This window comes from Ammospiza caudacuta, chromosome 6, assembly GCF_027887145.1.
Source record: "Ammospiza caudacuta isolate bAmmCau1 chromosome 6, bAmmCau1.pri, whole genome shotgun sequence".
Taxonomy (NCBI): Eukaryota; Metazoa; Chordata; class Aves; order Passeriformes; family Passerellidae; genus Ammospiza; species Ammospiza caudacuta.
Genome location: NC_080598.1, coordinates 61473403 through 61490371, shown reverse-complemented (window position 1 = coordinate 61490371; position 16969 = coordinate 61473403). Strand labels below are relative to the sequence as shown.

Here is a 16969-nt window from a genome sequence, read left to right as displayed (position 1 = left end):
AAAATCCCTGGTCTCACTTACTGGCTAACATGAAAAACAGGCCCTTTCTCAGAGTTTCAAAGTTATCCACACGTTCTGCTGATAGCCTTGAAGACAAAAATCTCCATTTATTATATTTATGTTCTCTATTTAGGCTGAAATGGCAAAAAGTGATTCAGAACAAGAGAAACGTGATCAAAAAGCCCCAGGGAGCAAGAAAGCCCAAAACCTCAGGGCTGTGAAGACCAAGAAGGAAATTAAAGAGAAAACTGAAAACATCCAAGGAGGCTTGACAAAAAAGCTTCCACCTCCAGCTCAGCCATTGCAGAAGCAGGTGGAAGATAACACAAAGAAACAGAAGTTTAAAACTTACTTTTCTGAAAATGTGCAAAGCAAAGGAAGAAAGGCAGATGTGAGTTGCCAAGCAGTTGGTTTCTTTTCTAGGAAAAAACTGTTCAGCATTGACATGAAAAATGGTGTGTGCAGGTTACTAATTCACAATGAAAGTGATAGCTCTATCCTGCTCCAATTTACATTAATGTAGAGTTGTAAACTAATTTTTTTTTTTTTCCTTTTTGGTGTCCATCAGGGAGCTGTAGGTGGGACTGCAATGGTGCAAAATGAAGATTTTCTGTCCCATGTTTATGGCAAACCCATTTACCACGGGCGCCGGAGCACGCTTAAGAAAGGGCCCTACCTAAAATTCAACTCTCCCTCTCCCAAATCTAAACTTGCCAGACCCAAACTGATAGAGACTGTTAGAGGTAAGTGATTCTTTGATGGGAACAAGGTGTTCCTTCTCTTTTTTAATACCAGGAATTCCTTGTGGAAATGAATCTGTTAATTTTAATTCAATATAAATCTTATGCAGTGGATTTTTAGAGAGAGGTGGTCACTGCCTCAGGTTGGTCAGGGCTTAAGAGGCATTTGGAAAATGCTTTTAATTTAATTTTTGGTCAGCCCTGAAGTGGTCAGGCAGTTGGACTAGATGCTTGTTGTAGGTCCTGTCCATTTGAAATAGTTTATTTCTGTTTAAAATCCTCTTTTCAAAACTGAAAAATATCAGAAGTTTTTCAACTTTGCTTAATGGGTCTCTCACTTATTTTAGATTGTCAAATAAATGCTTATTTCTAAATATGATAAATGTATTAGTATGTATTTATTGTTGTCCTAGATTTAGTGAGCTGAATTGCTAAAATTAGTCACAAGTTAGTGTGTTGAAAAATGAACTTAATTTTTGATAAATGTCACTGGGAGATGTATTTTTTGTGTCATGTTTATCCAGTGATTTTTCATTTAAATATTTAATTTGTTCAGAAATGTATTGAGACTTGAAAACTGAAGAAAATCTGATATTTAATTTCCTGTTTCTAATGCATCAATTGAAATATGAAAATTAAATATATGGGGGTGAAGATTAAAATAGTAAAAGTTGTAATCAGAATCATTGGTTAAGTTCACTAAGTGCAAGTAACTCCTTTTTCTTCATTCAGTTGGAGTTATAAGCAGAGTAGAAATCCTTTCTGTGATAGCTTCTTAAGGTTATTTAATTGATAAAGGTTTTTAGTTGATTACTAATGCATTCTATTCATTAGTTTAGTTGGCAAAGTGTTAGGATAAGAGGATCCTAATTTTCTAACCTATTAAAAATGTGTAAGAATAATTACAAAAGGAGATTATATGATATCTGACATAGGTCAGTGTAGATAAACTTCATCTAGAGTTAGTAATGTTTTAATTTGATCTGTTTTATTTCTTAATTACTTTTTCAAAACTTACCTGATTCTTAATGCAAAAATTAAGAATAATCTTTAACTGGTATTAAAAAAAAAACAGTGTGGATAATTTTACTGGGGAGAAATGACATGAAAAAGGATAAAGATGAAGGGAAAATGTGGAGATGGGAGAGAAGCTTAAAAGGAAGAGGGGGTTAAGGTGGTGGTGGGCACAAAGGAGTTAATAAAATGTACACCCATGGGAAAATATTAACTGGCTCCCTCCATGCTTCTTGCACTTATGCTGTTGCTACCCATGCAGAGAAAATACACTTGATGCAGTCTTAAATGCCATGTTTTAAAATGCTGCCTGGGTTTTTATTACAGCTGTCAAAACATTACATTCTGTGTGAAATATGAGAGATTAACATCAGAAGGCAGCCAGTCACTGGGTGAAATCATGGTTTTAGGCCATTGCAGTGGATGGTGTAAAACATGTCTGTGTTTCTAAAGACAGGCAGTGCTGGGGATTGAGGCTGGGGGTTTTATTATTATTATTACTACTATTATTATTATTACTATTATTATAATATTTTTATTTTATTTATTTTAATACTATTGAGTAACCTGGTCTAGTGGAAGTTGTCCTTGCCCATGGCAGGGGGATGGAGCTGCTTAATCCTGAAGGTTCCTTCCAACCCAAACCCTTCTGTGATTCTGTGGTTATGATGGACATCACAGTGGCAAGTCCTCAAATTGTACAAGAATCTCTTGTTTGGCCTGACCTGGTCTTTATGGCACTTCCCTTACCTGTGCTCTGGAGCCCAGTCATGATCTGTGAAGAGAAAATGTTATTGGTAGAAAATATTCACAATTCTCAGCACCCTCCTGGAAAATGTGGGTTATAGTCCTGGCAAAAACCTAGAAAACTTTTCAAAGCTCACAATTTTTTAAAAGGTGAGACCTTTTTACATGAAAACTGCCAGCCTTTTGACTTAGGTATTTTGTTTGCCTTCTCTTGAATGTTTTTTCTTTGGTGAAAAATAGTGTATCCTCTGCTATACTCACTTGAAGCATGATATAACACTGGTTTTGACTGTTGGCTCTGCTGTACACCCATAATTTAATTTATTCTGTATACATCTTTTTGAGTGAAATGTGTGCTAGTAAGCACTTAGGGCAGTAATAACAGTGACACAGTGACCACTAAGATTTGCATTGAGAACAGACACTTCTTTAAAAATATTTAATCAGCAGTTCTGCTTTTGCTGAGCCCTAATTGAATTTTCTTCTCTCTTTATTGAGCTCTTGTCTTTTACAGACGGTCATAACCTTTCCAGGAAGGCCAATTTCATCATTCCAGAAACAATATCTTGTAAAGTGGCAGAAAAGAGTGTCCCCCTCCCCAATCTAATTATAACAAATAGATCATTTGATCATTTGAAACCACCAGTTGGAATTCAGTGGTGTCAGTGAAATGAAAGGTTCTGAGCAGTTGCAATGAGCTGCTCCTGTGCTTCAGCTTTTTTCTGTTGGGTGCAAATAGAAATGAAAGGGAAAGCTGGATCAATGCTGCCTTCAATCTTGCAGAACTCCTGTGTGTGACAAACAGCTTCAAAGCTCTTTGCTGGAAAACACAGAGTGAACTCTGGATAGCCTTTTGCCAGAGTGCTTCCCTTCCAAGCCATGAAGTCATGCTGCAGAGAAAAACCTGGGTTTGCAACAGTAAAGCCACCATAAAATTTGTTTCTCTATTTAATATCACACTGGAGTTATGGGAAGTTATGGTTTTGTCTCTATCCTGACAGTAAATAAAATAAGACACCTCCTGGTGTTCTTATCTGAGGGAAAATTGGAATTTTTTGCACGTTGTGTATAGGAGCAGCACTCCAGTGAGTGTGTCCTGTTCCAAACTTTCTGATTTTAGCTGAGACTGATGTTTGTTACTGGCATTATTTATCTTTGCCTCTTGGTAAGACTGTTGATCAAACTACTTCATTTTTGTCCTTTCCATGCCAATAAAATGGAAAAATAATCCCTGGTGTTTCACGTGGGTCTCACAAAGACAAAACACTTCAATCATTTTGGGGGCTGCTCTTCTGGAAGAAGCTGTTATGGCAAAGCAAAGTATAAATAATAAAATCAGGAACAGTTCTGTGCTCCTCTATAGGAGGAGTGTAAATAAAATGCACCAAGGTTGAATGAGCACCTCAAAGCACCGAGTTCTTAAAAAAAACAAACAAAGAAGAGGTAATAGAAAAAACACAAACAAAGAAGGAAATAAACAAATCTCTTTGACATTAGGTATGGTGAGTTCTTCCCTTCACAGACCTGCACCCACAGATTCCCTTCCTGGCCTTGATGTACCAGGTGACAAAGGCTTCAAAAGGTTGGAAATCTTTGACCTTGGGTTTGATTGGCTGAAAAATCCAGACTTATTAAATGACTCTATTTTGTTAGAGCAGTCCACTGAGCTTGTTTTAAATTAGTGTTAGAATAAGGATGTTTATTTAAGACTGAAATGACCATCTGGAGAGTCTCTTTTCAGTCATTTTATAACTCTCAACCATGTTCTTTGCAAATAAACTATGGTGACTAATGCTTAGTTTCTTATGGGAAGTTAGGAAGAAAATTCAACTAGCACTTTTATGGGTAAGAGATCATTTCTAAAAAAAAAAGCTGGAATTATTTTCTTGCATAATATGAACTGATAAATACATGTAAAACACAGTTTTTTTTAAAGCTAAGTTTAATTAAATGTCTAGTTTCTGCCCAGTGCAAATAAACCTTACAGGGAAAAATGAAAAGTTGCAAGCAATTAAAATGAGGTGCTGTGTGTATACAGTACTTAATCATTCTCACTGAGAAAACCTTGTTTTTACAGGTTGGCAGCATTACAGATACTCTGCCAATTTCTGCTTTTACTCAAAAGTTCAAGGCCAAGGGGGACTGTTAGATCATGTGGTATGACCTCTTCTAAATCACAAGCCTCTGAACTGGATCTGTTTATGTTACAGAGTCCAGCCATTTGTCTGACTGCAGAACAGTTTTTTTGCCTAACCTGGGCTTTGCAGAAAGGCACAAGCTCATTATTTAAAACCAGCAGAAATTCTGCTTCTTCCCATAGCAAAATACCTTGTGCTTCAAAAGCAAATGGGACGTTTCAGATTTATTATCTGATTTGTAGTGAGGTTTTGGCTTCAGTTTCCAGCTACTTCACTTTCCAGGTGACTTTTCCTTAAAAAGTGAACAGTGCCTGTTAATGTCTAATCTATTTTAATATTTGCAGAGATACAGAATGAGTGCTGAGTGCAGTGTTATCATCTGTGGATGTTATCATCTATGGAACCTTCTCCTGCTCCATCTCAGCCTCTCTGCTGACACATCTGGGGTCACATTTATCCTCTTGACCAGAGCATTGTGTTGTGATTTCTCATTCCATCGCTTACCCACCATGAACACAAACCCTTTTCTAGAGATGCTTCTCTCTGACTTGTGTTTTCTCACTCAGGAGTTATGACTTCTTCTATGGTTTCCAGGCTTACAAACCATAATTTGTACAAAAATATCACTTTATAAGTGAACTGCCTTATCTGCATCTGACAAATTCACATTATCAATCTTTATTTTTCCTATATTTTACAATCATTGACTTTCATTCTTCAATTAATTAGGAGGCTCTTAAATGTGAACAGAGTTAAAAAGTGCTTGTTGCCATGTGTTAACTGGCTGCAGGTACAGGGAGGTGATTATTAGAAACAACAGAGGAGTAAAATGACATTTTTTTGGCTGTAATAAAGGCATGGAGATGGTTATCAGCATGTTTCTTTCCAAATTCATTATCCTAACACCTACAAAATAACAGTAGAAGCACTTCTGCCTGATTGACAATTGTTGACACCTTTTTGGGGGGGAATTTTCAGGCAGTTTTATCCATTTATATTAAAGTTAATAATTTCCCTAATAATATCCATTGTTTGCTGTAAGTTAAGACCTTGCATGATTGCATGGTGAGAAATGCACATTGCAATAAATGCTCTTTGCTTAAGACATTTTTACATATAAATTACTTCTGGCTGGATATTTACAGCACACTTGAAAAGTTGTGACAAAAAAAACCACCATTTCCATGTTGACAGAAGTCAAGACTTTTGGTTTTTAGCTATGGCTTGATTTTGCAGTAGCACTGAGTTGTTAAAGCAGGAATTTACAGATTATACCTGTTCCTCTGAGTACCTGTCAGTTTTGTGGCTGCATTTCAAACCTAAATTCTGGATTTCTTCTTAGCTGCTAAATCACACATTCAGCTCCAAATTTCAAACTTAAATCATGGATTTCTTCTTAGCTGCTAAATCACAGATTTCATTCCAACTTACTGCTGTTCTTTGGTCCTTTTCATGTTTCTGTGCCCTTATCTGCTAGATACAACTTAAAAATTGCAATTTTAACTCCTTCATTGCTGCCAATGCCAAGACATCCATCCATCTATCTATCTATCTATCTATCTATCTATCTATCTATCTATCTGTAGCACTTTCAGGTTCTGCCCTTTGGGACTCCCTCCCTCATTCCCTCCATCCCACAGCAGAAATTTGCAGTGGGTTCAGTATGAAGGCTTGGCTCAGTGAAAAAATATATTTATTCATAGAGTGTTGAATAGGATAAATAATTATATATATATACAAAATATATATTTATTATTATATATATTTATTCAGAGTGCTGTCACTGGGTTTGTGCACGCTTTGTGACCTTTCCAGTTTGTGTGCTCTTGTTTCAGGCACAAAGGTGAGGTCAGCAAGGACCCAGACCTACTTTCACACTCAGAAGGTCATCAGCAGCCCCAAGAAGAAGAATCCTGTGTTGGTCCCTGCCCAGCAGAGCCAGTTCCTCTTCAGCCCCAGCCAGGATGTCCCTGCTGCCCCTGGTCCCCTGGAAGGCCACCTCATCCCCATGGCTATTCCTCTAGGTAGGAGAAAATACCCTGGAGCAGATTCTGTGCAGGTTAATCACTGCTATTTCATGAAAATGTAACTTTTATCTTCTTAAATCAGTGGTTTGAGGCTTGGCATTAGATGATCTCTAAGATCCCTTCCAGCCCAAACTATTCCATGAGATTTGTACCTGCTCTTCTCATAGGAAATCTGAGGGCTCAGTTGAAAATGTTCTGGTTTTCCTCATCCTTCATGCTGGATGTCTGGTGACACCTTGACAGAGCATTTACTTGTTTAACTGTACCTAATTTGATTTATTTTGGTTTTAGGCCTCATGTTCTTGCTTTCAGTTTGGTATCCAAAGCAGGAACTGAATCACTCACCCTTGGATTCAACTTTTGCAATGACTTCAGCCCAACAATTTCAGTAGGACTGTGCCAAGCACAGTAAATTCCTTCTCATGACTTCTGGATTTTTAGACTTTCAATAGAACCTTTATACAGGGCGTGTTTTGAGAAGGATTAGTATTATATAGGCATTGAAATAAGGTAATTATTTTTATAAAAGGCTGTCTCAGACAAAAATATTTAGGTTGTTATAATAAGTGTACTTTGGGTGTGATGCTCTGTAGTTTTTGAATGGCAAACACAATTCTTGTTTTCAGCAGTAGGTGTCACCAGAGTCAAGAAAAATGAATAATTTTAAAAACAGATAATGTTGAGTTGAAAATTTCTGCTGGGAAAGCTTAAAATTAGCTGGTGAATTACTGTAGTTTAGTTAATGTTAATAGGGAGCTTTTTAATTGCTCTGTAATTGCGCACAGAATCTAGAAACACACAGAATATAATTTTAATTAATTTATTAATTTACTGCCTTTGGAGATGGATAGATAAAGTTTTAATTGTTTTTCAACTGTCTTTAGGTCAAACCCAAAGCAGCAACACATCAGTGCAGCCTGCTGGAGTGATCATAGATAAACCACACCCTGTCACAGTTACAACCTCTCTTCCTCCAGTGTCACCAAAGCCTCCTGTAGAGGTAAAAAAACCAAATATTGCTGTGATAGAGATGAAATCAGAGAAAAAGGAGCCTCCTCAGCTCTCTGTGCAGGTACATGTCAACAGTGATGATGATTTGTTTGTTTATTTGAATGAGTGCTATCTATAGGCAGCCTGATCCATCAGTAACTTGAACATCAGTAGATGGTTTCCAGTAAGAATTAGAAAAATATGGAATGGAGAAACCAAGCAGCTCTCATGCTATAGTAATATATTTATTCATATTTTAACAATTATCTTTATTATCTGGCCAAAATAGAAAACTATTTCTTCCCTAAGTCACCTATGCAGGGCATTTGTAAAATTTTTGTCACATTTTCTTTTTTTATAATGAGATTTTTGAGCCAGAACAAACTTGGAATAAAAGAAGTATAAATATAAATGTCAGTTTTCTTGGATGATTGCTTTGGCCTTTAAGATTTCTGTTTCAAGCATGATTGTCAACCCAAGATTTCACTCCTGATTAATCCACCCTTGCAGTCTTTACCTCGTGGGTTGGGGTTTGTTTTCATTTTTCACATGAGTCTGTTGTCAAGGAAGTGAATGTTTCTTCCATGTTCATTGTTTTGGATTCCAATTGTTGAGGCTGCACCCACTCCCCCACACACCTTTCAGACACAAATGATTCATGGAGCTCAGAGTTAAACACAGGTTGGGTGTTCTGTGCTTTGTTCCCTTGCTGTGTCACTTCATCCCACTCACCTGCATTTTGCTGTTATTTCACACAGTTCTTCAATATTTTTGATGATTTTTCTTTTCCCAAAGGAATGAAGCATTGAAGTCTTTGTTCTTAACAGAAATACAACACATTTTAATGCTGTAATGGGCATGCCTTGATTACAAACTATATTTTAATCTTCTAAACTAATTGCACATCCAACACACCTCTGCTCTGAGTATTTTAGGTAATTAAAATTACAGATACATTCCCCTTCTGTTCCATGCAAGACAAAATGTGAGGGGATTAGAGAGCAGGAGAAATCAGATACTGCAAGAGAAGAGGTGACTATTTCTGGTGTTAGTTTGTGTCATTACAGTAATTTGATTTTCAGAACCAAGTTGATATCAGATACAGGCATGAGAAAAGGAGAACAGTAAATTTTAGTGGCTCAACAGCAGGTGGAAGAAAAACAATCTAAAAAGTTCCATGATAATATATAGATTTTTATATTGATGCTTTTTTTTTTTTTTTATGCCCTAGGTGTTACCAAGTGTTGATATTGACAGTGTTTCAAGTACCAGGAATGTAAGTCCTGTTCCTCCAAGCTCTGAGCCTGTGCTCCCTCCTGTCACTGCTGTAATACAGGTACTGGTTGTCTGGGGATTCAGACTTACTCAAAAGGAAAATATGTTAAATTGCTGCAAAGTTCTCATTGTCTTTCTTTAGTTAGAGAAATGAGACAGTTCTAGGAAAAATGGAATAATTGCTCTAAAGAATTTATAGTACAAGGTATTTGTTTAAGAAAATGAAAAATTGTAGAAAGACACTCTTCTGCCAAGATGAAGTGATCACCATGGTAAAACTCTAAGAAAAACAGTGTTCCTGTGTCCTGTAAAGAATTATAATCCCTGTTGGCCCATGCCTGGCTTGTTTTTGCTGGCTTGAGTGCTCTGAGGATGTTCCTCATCCCTCCCTCTGCTGCTTGGCTCTCCTGGAGTGCTCAGTGGTGTGGGCACTGAGCCCAGCAGCCTGTGGTGTTGCAGTGGCCACTCTGTTCTCTTTCCCTACAACTTTTCAGAAGTGTTTTTAATCTTGATCTGAGCAGCAAGGAAGGTTTTGTGCAGCTCGAGGGTAACTGCTGTGTGCTGAGTGATAAGGACAGAGTGTGTGAAGGCTTGGTGATTATTTTTGTGTGGTTATTGTACATTCCATTTCCCTGACTTCAGGAGTTAGGTCCTCCAGAGTCCTGAGATCCAGGTATTCACTGAATCAGACAGAGATTGTGGACTAAAATAGTGATTTGTATTTAAAATTCTATCACTCTATCCCAGCAAGTGAGAGATGGAGCTCCTCTCCTATGAGGAAAGGCTGAGAGAATTGGGATTGTTCAGCCTGGAGAGGAAAAGGCTTTGGGGTGACCTCATTGCAGCCTTCCAGTACCTGAAGGGACCCTACAAAAAAGAGAGAGACTATTTACAGGAGTGAGGACAAGGGGGAATGGTTTCAAACTGACAGAGAGAAGGTTTAGATTGGATATTGGGAAAAATATCTTTGATTGTGAGGCTGCTGAGGCCCTGGCACAGAAGCTGTGGCTGCCCCTGGGTCCCTGGAATTGTTCCAGGCCAGGTTGAACAGGGCTTGGAGCAGCCTGGGATAGTGGAAGGTGTGATTTAGTTGATTATTGTCATGAAGGTTTTCTGCATTTGCACCCCCCAAGATGAAACCTAACAACTGCAATCTGTCTTTGTAAGACTCCAGAAGAAATACACAGTGAGGAGGAGGAGGAGGACACAAAGCTTCCGGGAGCTAACTTCATTGATGTCACTGATGTCACACAGGTAACCCCATTGCAAATCTGTCTTTTCCTTTTATTGTTTTTATATTTGCTTTATATTGTTCTGTCAAAACTGGAGACACAATATAAAGGAACTATTTTGCTTTCCTAGCAGCTTTAAAAGTTCACTTTGTGAGCAATACTGAACTGTTTACAGTGTTATAGAGGATATTAGAAATTACTGTGTGTTGGTGAGTACAGAAACTTTTGAAAAATTAGAGTAAAAAGCTAAAATTAGCTTTTATTTGGCTATGTTAGAATCCACTAGAAATGCAAGTATTTCTCTAAAACCAGCAGTGATTATAGCACTTAGAGTTTACAATTTAAAATTCTGCATTAAATGAATGTAGTGAGAGGCTGAGAGAACTGGGGTTCTTCATCCTGGAGAAGAAAAGGTTCTGGGGAGACCTTGGAGCACCTAAAGGGGCTCCAGGAGAGCTGGAGAGGGACTTGGGACAAGGACTGGAGTGACAGGACAAGGGGGAATGGCTTCAAAGTGATGGAGGACAGGGTGAGCATTTGATCCTAAGAAGAAATTCTTGACAGTATTGTTGTTTCTGGTTTATGGTAACACAGGTTTATTTGAGATTCTCTTTCACAGTTTAATTTTTTCAGGTTTTCCTTGGTTAGCTGACCTCTTGTCTGGGGGGTTTGGAGAAACAAAGGTTGGTGAACCAGCCTGTATTTCATTTTACTGAACAAAACTCACTGTGTGTAATCAAAATTTCCCCAAAATTTATTCTTTTTACTTCTATATCTCCCTGATCCCAGGATTAGCGTGTACATCAAATATTAACCCTAGTGCTTGCAGATAGTTTTATTTTTAAAATGAGTTAATCATTTAACATTATCAGCTCATTAAAACAGCCCTAATTTGATAGTTTGCCTATCAAAAGTGTGTAAATGCTTTATTCATTTATAATTTCAAAATTACCTTATATTACTGGAGGGGAGGAGTTAAATCTCTGTGGACATTGTTCTTCTGTTAGCACAAGAAAAAAGCTTTAAAGAAATCATTTTAGGAACTATCAAAAAATGCTGCAATGTTAAATTTTTTATTATGTGAATAATAGTTACTCATCTTTTTTTTTTTTTTCTTTTTTTTTTTTTTTTCCCTGGATTGCTTTTATCTTTTAGTTTTGGCAATGGGATATATTTTAACCACAATACCAAAATTGTTCCAAGTGAAACATATGTTTGGCCTATGACCACACAGACAATGTTCTTAAAAATGTGCAAGGCAAACACAATGGGGGAGCATAAAATCAGTCTCTGGAGTGGCAGGGGTATTTAAGACATCAAAAGAAAGCAAAGTTATTGTTATAAAAGAGTCTTCAGATTCATGAAAGTATGTGCATAAAATGCTATACAAAAAAATAGCTTTTATTGTCTTCCCCCCACTCTCCTTATATTATGAAAGCTTAATTCTGTTAGGACTGAGCAGGATAAGGATTTGTGTGAAATCTCTTCCTTTTTTGTTTGTTTCTGTTTCCTTTTTCTGTGTTTATGTTCCCTGGCAGTGTTCCAGGCCAGGTTGGGCAGGCTTGGGGCAGCCTGGTCTGGTGGAAATGTCCCTGCCCATGGCAGGGGTTTGGGACAAAATGTCCTGGAGGTCCTTTCCCACCCAAACCATGCTGGGATTATTTCAGAGTGAGAACCTTGCTCAGCTCTCAGATTTATTGAGTCTGCTCTCAAATTCTTACCAGCAGCCACATCCTGCAGTTCCTTCAGCAAACTCCCTGGGATTTCACATTAAATGCACTTTTTGCTCTCTCTGAATATGCTCTAATTGCAAGGTAGGGGATTTTCTTCTCAGAGTTTTTGCTTCCAATTTGAATGCCACAGCAAAATATGAAACCTGCAGAGCTCAGGTATAAATATAAATGTATTTTCCTCAAGCCTCATTTCCCATTGATGCTCTTGGGCAGGACATTGATATTTTTACACTTCACTCTTCAGACAAAAGCTCACAGGTGACACCTGCAAAGCAGCCTGACCTTGCTCCTGAGAATTCCTGTAGAAATCCATCAAGAGGAAATCCATGGCTTAAGTTTCAGGAGTCTTTAATAAAACTCTGCACGTACATGTTTGGTAATGGAACAAAACTAATCTATATCATCTAATAATTTCAAACTTTTTTTTAATTATCTGAATATAATTTAGGAAATAGAATTTTGGCTTGATACTTTATAATAAAGTACAGTGATTAATATTCCAATCATATCTGAAAGACTTTCTAATTTATGCCATATTTTGATTGGGGGTTGTGATAGATATTTTCAACAGTCCCCAGGGAAGCAAAATGCAGAATTGAGTGCAGAGTATTCAGGATTGCTCTACAAGTTTTGATATATGTTCAAGTTCAATCTGTATAATTAAATACTGACTATTACATTATTTTTTTATTTCAGCAGAGATAATATATCACCCCCAAATGAATATGATTTTGTGCATTATTATGGATTTGTGTGCTATAAAATATAAAATATTTTAGAAATGCAGCAGAGCTGCAAAAGTTTGTCAGAGTTACTAAATAGATGGAAGATGTATTGTATGTACTTGCTTTATTTAATCCAGATGTTTGTATTTTGCATACTTTCAGAGGTATTAAATAGGCAACATCAAAGAAAATTTATGGAGTAATGCAGGCAGAGGAAAATACATAATGAAATGCTGGACAAAGACATCTCTACATTTGCTGTCAGAGTGAATTACTGTTCTCAGCACACGTATCCCAACAGCATGAGCTGCTGAGCAGCTTGCAAGGCACCCAGGGCCTTCTGACTTAACTTCTCTGCTCATTCCTATGCCTAAAATGGTTTAAAAATCTTTGTTTAGCACCCAAATACACATATTCTGCTTTTCTCCCTGCTTTGAAGATTATCACTATTTAAAGATCCAGAAAGACCCAGCAGTTCTTTGTATAATTCCCATCAGGGACCTCTCTGACTCTGCAGTTTTAAAATGTGTTAAAGCAGGAAAAGTGTTAATGCTGAGGTGGGAAGGAGACAGGAAAATGTTACTTTTTTCCCCCCTTTCTCTGTTCTTTCTCTTTTTTCTTTTTTAGTTTTTCCTTTTTCACTTTTTCACTTTTTTTCTTTCTTTTTCATAAATAATATGTAGCATTGAATCTTTTTATTTTATGGGTTGAAAGTAAGTTTAATTTATATAAGGGAAAAGGAGACTTTTTTCTCCTTTCACTGTGTTGGAGATTAATCTTAGTAAATATAGATTTACAGTCAATTTTATGCACCATCACATATTTCTCACTGGTAAATCAGGGCTCAGCTCCCCATCTCTTTCATTTGACATGCCAAATTTTCTTTTTAGAGAGTCATGTTACTATTAGAGACATTTGTTTTTAATATTAGAAGTGGAAGGTTGCAGGTTCCCATTCATCAGGAGGCATTTCTGTATGATGGCTCAGTGGCTGCTTTTTGGGAGTTGGAAAAGGGGAAAAGGAGGGAGGCATCTCTGGGAAAACCCAAATATTTTAACTCACCAAGTCATTGCTCTAACTTTTTAGGAATAGAACTTTAACATTAAAATCAAGACATCTGTGAGGGTTGTCTGAATTATTGCCCAGAAATACCTTCTACCTTCAGTTAATGGAAGTGTAAACACACATGTGACATATATGTAAACTGTTTTCTAGTTTGCAGTGCTGGCAAGTTCATTAGAGATTTGATTGACTACATGCTCATTAACTTTTGTGAATTTGTCTTTTCAGACTGGAGACTTTAAAGAACAAGTTTGATTTATTTTAAGAAAAACAATCAAAACACCAAAACCCAACCCAAACAAACAAAAAACCCTAATCCAACAAGTAACTGTAGAATGTTTCCTAAAGTTTTTGGTTTAGAGGAGGAACATTTCTGGTGTGACATTAAAGAAACCTGACATAGGTCACAAGTAAATTTTTCAAGTATTAGCATTGCCACTGGCTCCCTGCCCTGTGCAGCACAGGCAGGAAATATGAGCCAAATCATGTTTTACTGAGCAGTTCCTATGGCTTTATACCTCTACAGATTTATGATTTGCTAAGCTTAGAGTTGTATCAATTAACTGCAACACACTGAGGAGGGAGAATGTGGTTTGTGTGCTGTCCTGCATCCACAAATGTTCCTTAAAGCAAAAAACCTGACAGCTACCTCAATGACACTGCCTTCCAGAAATGTACCATAACTTAATTTACTGCTTATTTATTAGGATCAGGAAGAGGAGAAGGATGAAATTCCAGAATTCCTTGAGCCTGTTGTGGAGCTTAATGGCCAGTTTAAAGCTGCCTCACCACCACACAATAGTCCTTTGTTTCCTCCTGTGCCTTCTGCTCCTCAGCAGCCTGCTGATATTTTAGATGAACTGATTCGAGAGAGAGAAACTATAGAAAACAAGTTGGTAAATTGGTGAGTTTCATTTTAACAAAGTGGCAAAGAATATATATGGAAGAAGGAATGATTCCCTAATTAACCTTCCCCTTTTTCTCACCTCCATTCCCTTATCCATTTTCCTTTCAGCTGCCTTGCATTTTATGTCAGGAATGCTCTTTTGTGTGCTTTTAGGTGTCTTGGTGTTTGCTGATACTTAAATGGGTTTTATTCTGCCAGGGTGGAACAAGAAATAATGGCAAAAATCATCAGTGAGATGTGCCCAGCTCAGGCAGAAGCAGTGCCCAGTGTTAGCAGCTCCATAAAGAGTGAAGACAGTGAGCCTGTGACCCTTGGCATTGGTAAGTAGGAATTATTGTTCTCTGCAGATGGATTAGCTCCATTTTTGGCTAATTTTAACAAGCTGTGTAGGTGGCTGTTGCCTCAGCCTAAAGGTGGATAATCCTGAACCTGTGAAAGTGTGAAAAGCTGCAGTGCACACCTGAATTTATGTGGAGACGCAGCCAGTGTAACAAGGCCACTGAAATAAATTATAGAAAATAAAAAGAATACTTAGAATAACGGCACTGCACAAATCACCTTCTGTTATTGGCCACCTAAATCACATTTGGCATTTTACTGAGCCTGTAATGTTTGTTTGCCTTTCTTTTTTTAATAGATATGTCAAAAATTCCTTCTCTTATGAATGTGTGAGAATGCAGAGAAAAGCATTTCTCCTGTGATGTCACTGTCCTTTAGCTGTTGCCTTCTTTTATGCTCCTGATTTGTTTCTCTGCTGTTATTTATCTGGAAGGTTAAAAAAAGTCACTTTTTGCAAAGGAATGTTTGAAATTCCATAGAGAGTGAGTGGCTGCAGTACAATACATGGATTTTAGGAAATGAGACCTGGCTGTGTGCTTCACATCCCTTTATTTTCAGCTGAAGTTGCAGGTGGTGGAGGATTCCAGCTCTTTGTCAATGCTGGTGTGCCTGTGGACTCAGAAATGATAAATAACTTTGTAAAGGAAGCTCTCAGTGAAACCATTGCAACCATGCTGGGTGACAGCCAGGCTCAGAGAGCAGCTCCTGATCCTCTTCCTCCCTGCACCACCTCAATGATGGTAAGTCTGTTTTATTCAAGCTTTTCTGCTGAAGTTCTGCTGGATTTGCTGCTTAATTTCATGTTGTTGAATGATAGCTCATGTTATTTTCAACCAAAAATAGTCATTCTGCTTTCTTGCAAACAAATGAGAGATGAAAAAAAATTAATTTCCTCATGTAATAAGGAATGGAAGCTGAGAGCAATATTATTTTTGGTCTTATGGGCTTGCAGCCATTCTTTAAGATCTGTTAAAATGACTATTAATTCTTTCTGAGTTTTGACTTCAGTAGTTTTGAATAAATGCTTAATTGATGAGTAGAGCTTCCTGTAATACAGGATAATTTCCTGTGTTCCCTTTGATAATCAAATGACAGCTGGCTCTTCCTTTGATAACAACATGAATGTGCTGCAATCTGCTGTTGTGTAATGACTTTGGGATGCTTGTGGAAATTGCTGTGCTTAGAAATCCAGCTATGGAAGGCTTTGTTGAAAGTGGGATCAGTCATTCTGTTCTGCTGCAGTGCAGTTAGCCTGAAACATCTCCCCCTGCCTGCTGCAAGGGCCAAAGAGGTGATTTTATAGGAAAAAGTAAAGGTTTCACTGCTGAGGGCTCAACCTCAGCCCCCCAGCATCTCTTCCACTCCATCACAGATTGAGGAGGGCCTGATGTTCACCTCAGCTTGTTCTTCTGATGCTCAGAAACCTCTTCTGTGATCCATTCTTCATTTACTGATCTCCCTTTGGTTTCTCTATCAGCTTAAACTGAAATCTCCTTCAGCTGAAGTGGTTGGGTGTTCCTTGCTATATGTATTTGTGCACTTGAGATGAGTTTTCTCCTCTTTGGCCTTTTTTTGATTAGCCTAAAGAAAGCAATCATCCATTTTTTGACTCTTGCTGTTGGGTAGCACTTTGATGTTTCCCAGTTTAGATCTCAAGCACAGGTAATACTAAAATGCTAATTCACATTTTTAATAATAATGTGTTCTCCAAGATGGGGTTTCCTCAATGCCCTGAGCTGTAGTAGTGATTCTCTCCTGCCTTTATTTGAATCCTAGATAGCTAATTATGTTTTTTAAAGCCTTTCCACATTTTTTAGCATGATAGCACAAGTTAAAGGATAGCTAGCAAAGTTTTTGAATTCTTCTTTCCCCATTTGTACTCAGCTCATAGCAGAAGTTCTGGAATATGTAGTTCATGCATTCTTGTTTTCTCATTTCCCACTGTGAATTTTCCTATCTAGAACTGAATTTCAGCAGTTACTGAGTTCTTTGGTGCTCAGGATGTCACACAGTTGGGTGTGAGCTGCCAAATGTTCCTGC

At 37.6% G+C, this 16969-nt stretch overlaps 1 protein-coding gene across 1 annotated transcript in view; it reads left to right on the top strand.

Moving 5' to 3' along the window:
- Positions 1 to 16969, top strand: part of KIAA0586 (KIAA0586 ortholog) — a 69785-nt gene that overhangs the window by 12836 nt on the left and 39980 nt on the right. Inside the window, exons 14-22 of the mRNA XM_058806694.1 lie at positions 134 to 391; positions 569 to 743; positions 6475 to 6663; positions 7551 to 7738; positions 8888 to 8992; positions 10099 to 10185; positions 14391 to 14587; positions 14789 to 14910; positions 15488 to 15669. Coding sequence (XP_058662677.1) covers positions 134 to 391; positions 569 to 743; positions 6475 to 6663; positions 7551 to 7738; positions 8888 to 8992; positions 10099 to 10185; positions 14391 to 14587; positions 14789 to 14910; positions 15488 to 15669 — 1503 coding nt within the window. The remainder of the gene's footprint in view (positions 1 to 133; positions 392 to 568; positions 744 to 6474; positions 6664 to 7550; positions 7739 to 8887; positions 8993 to 10098; positions 10186 to 14390; positions 14588 to 14788; positions 14911 to 15487; positions 15670 to 16969) is intronic.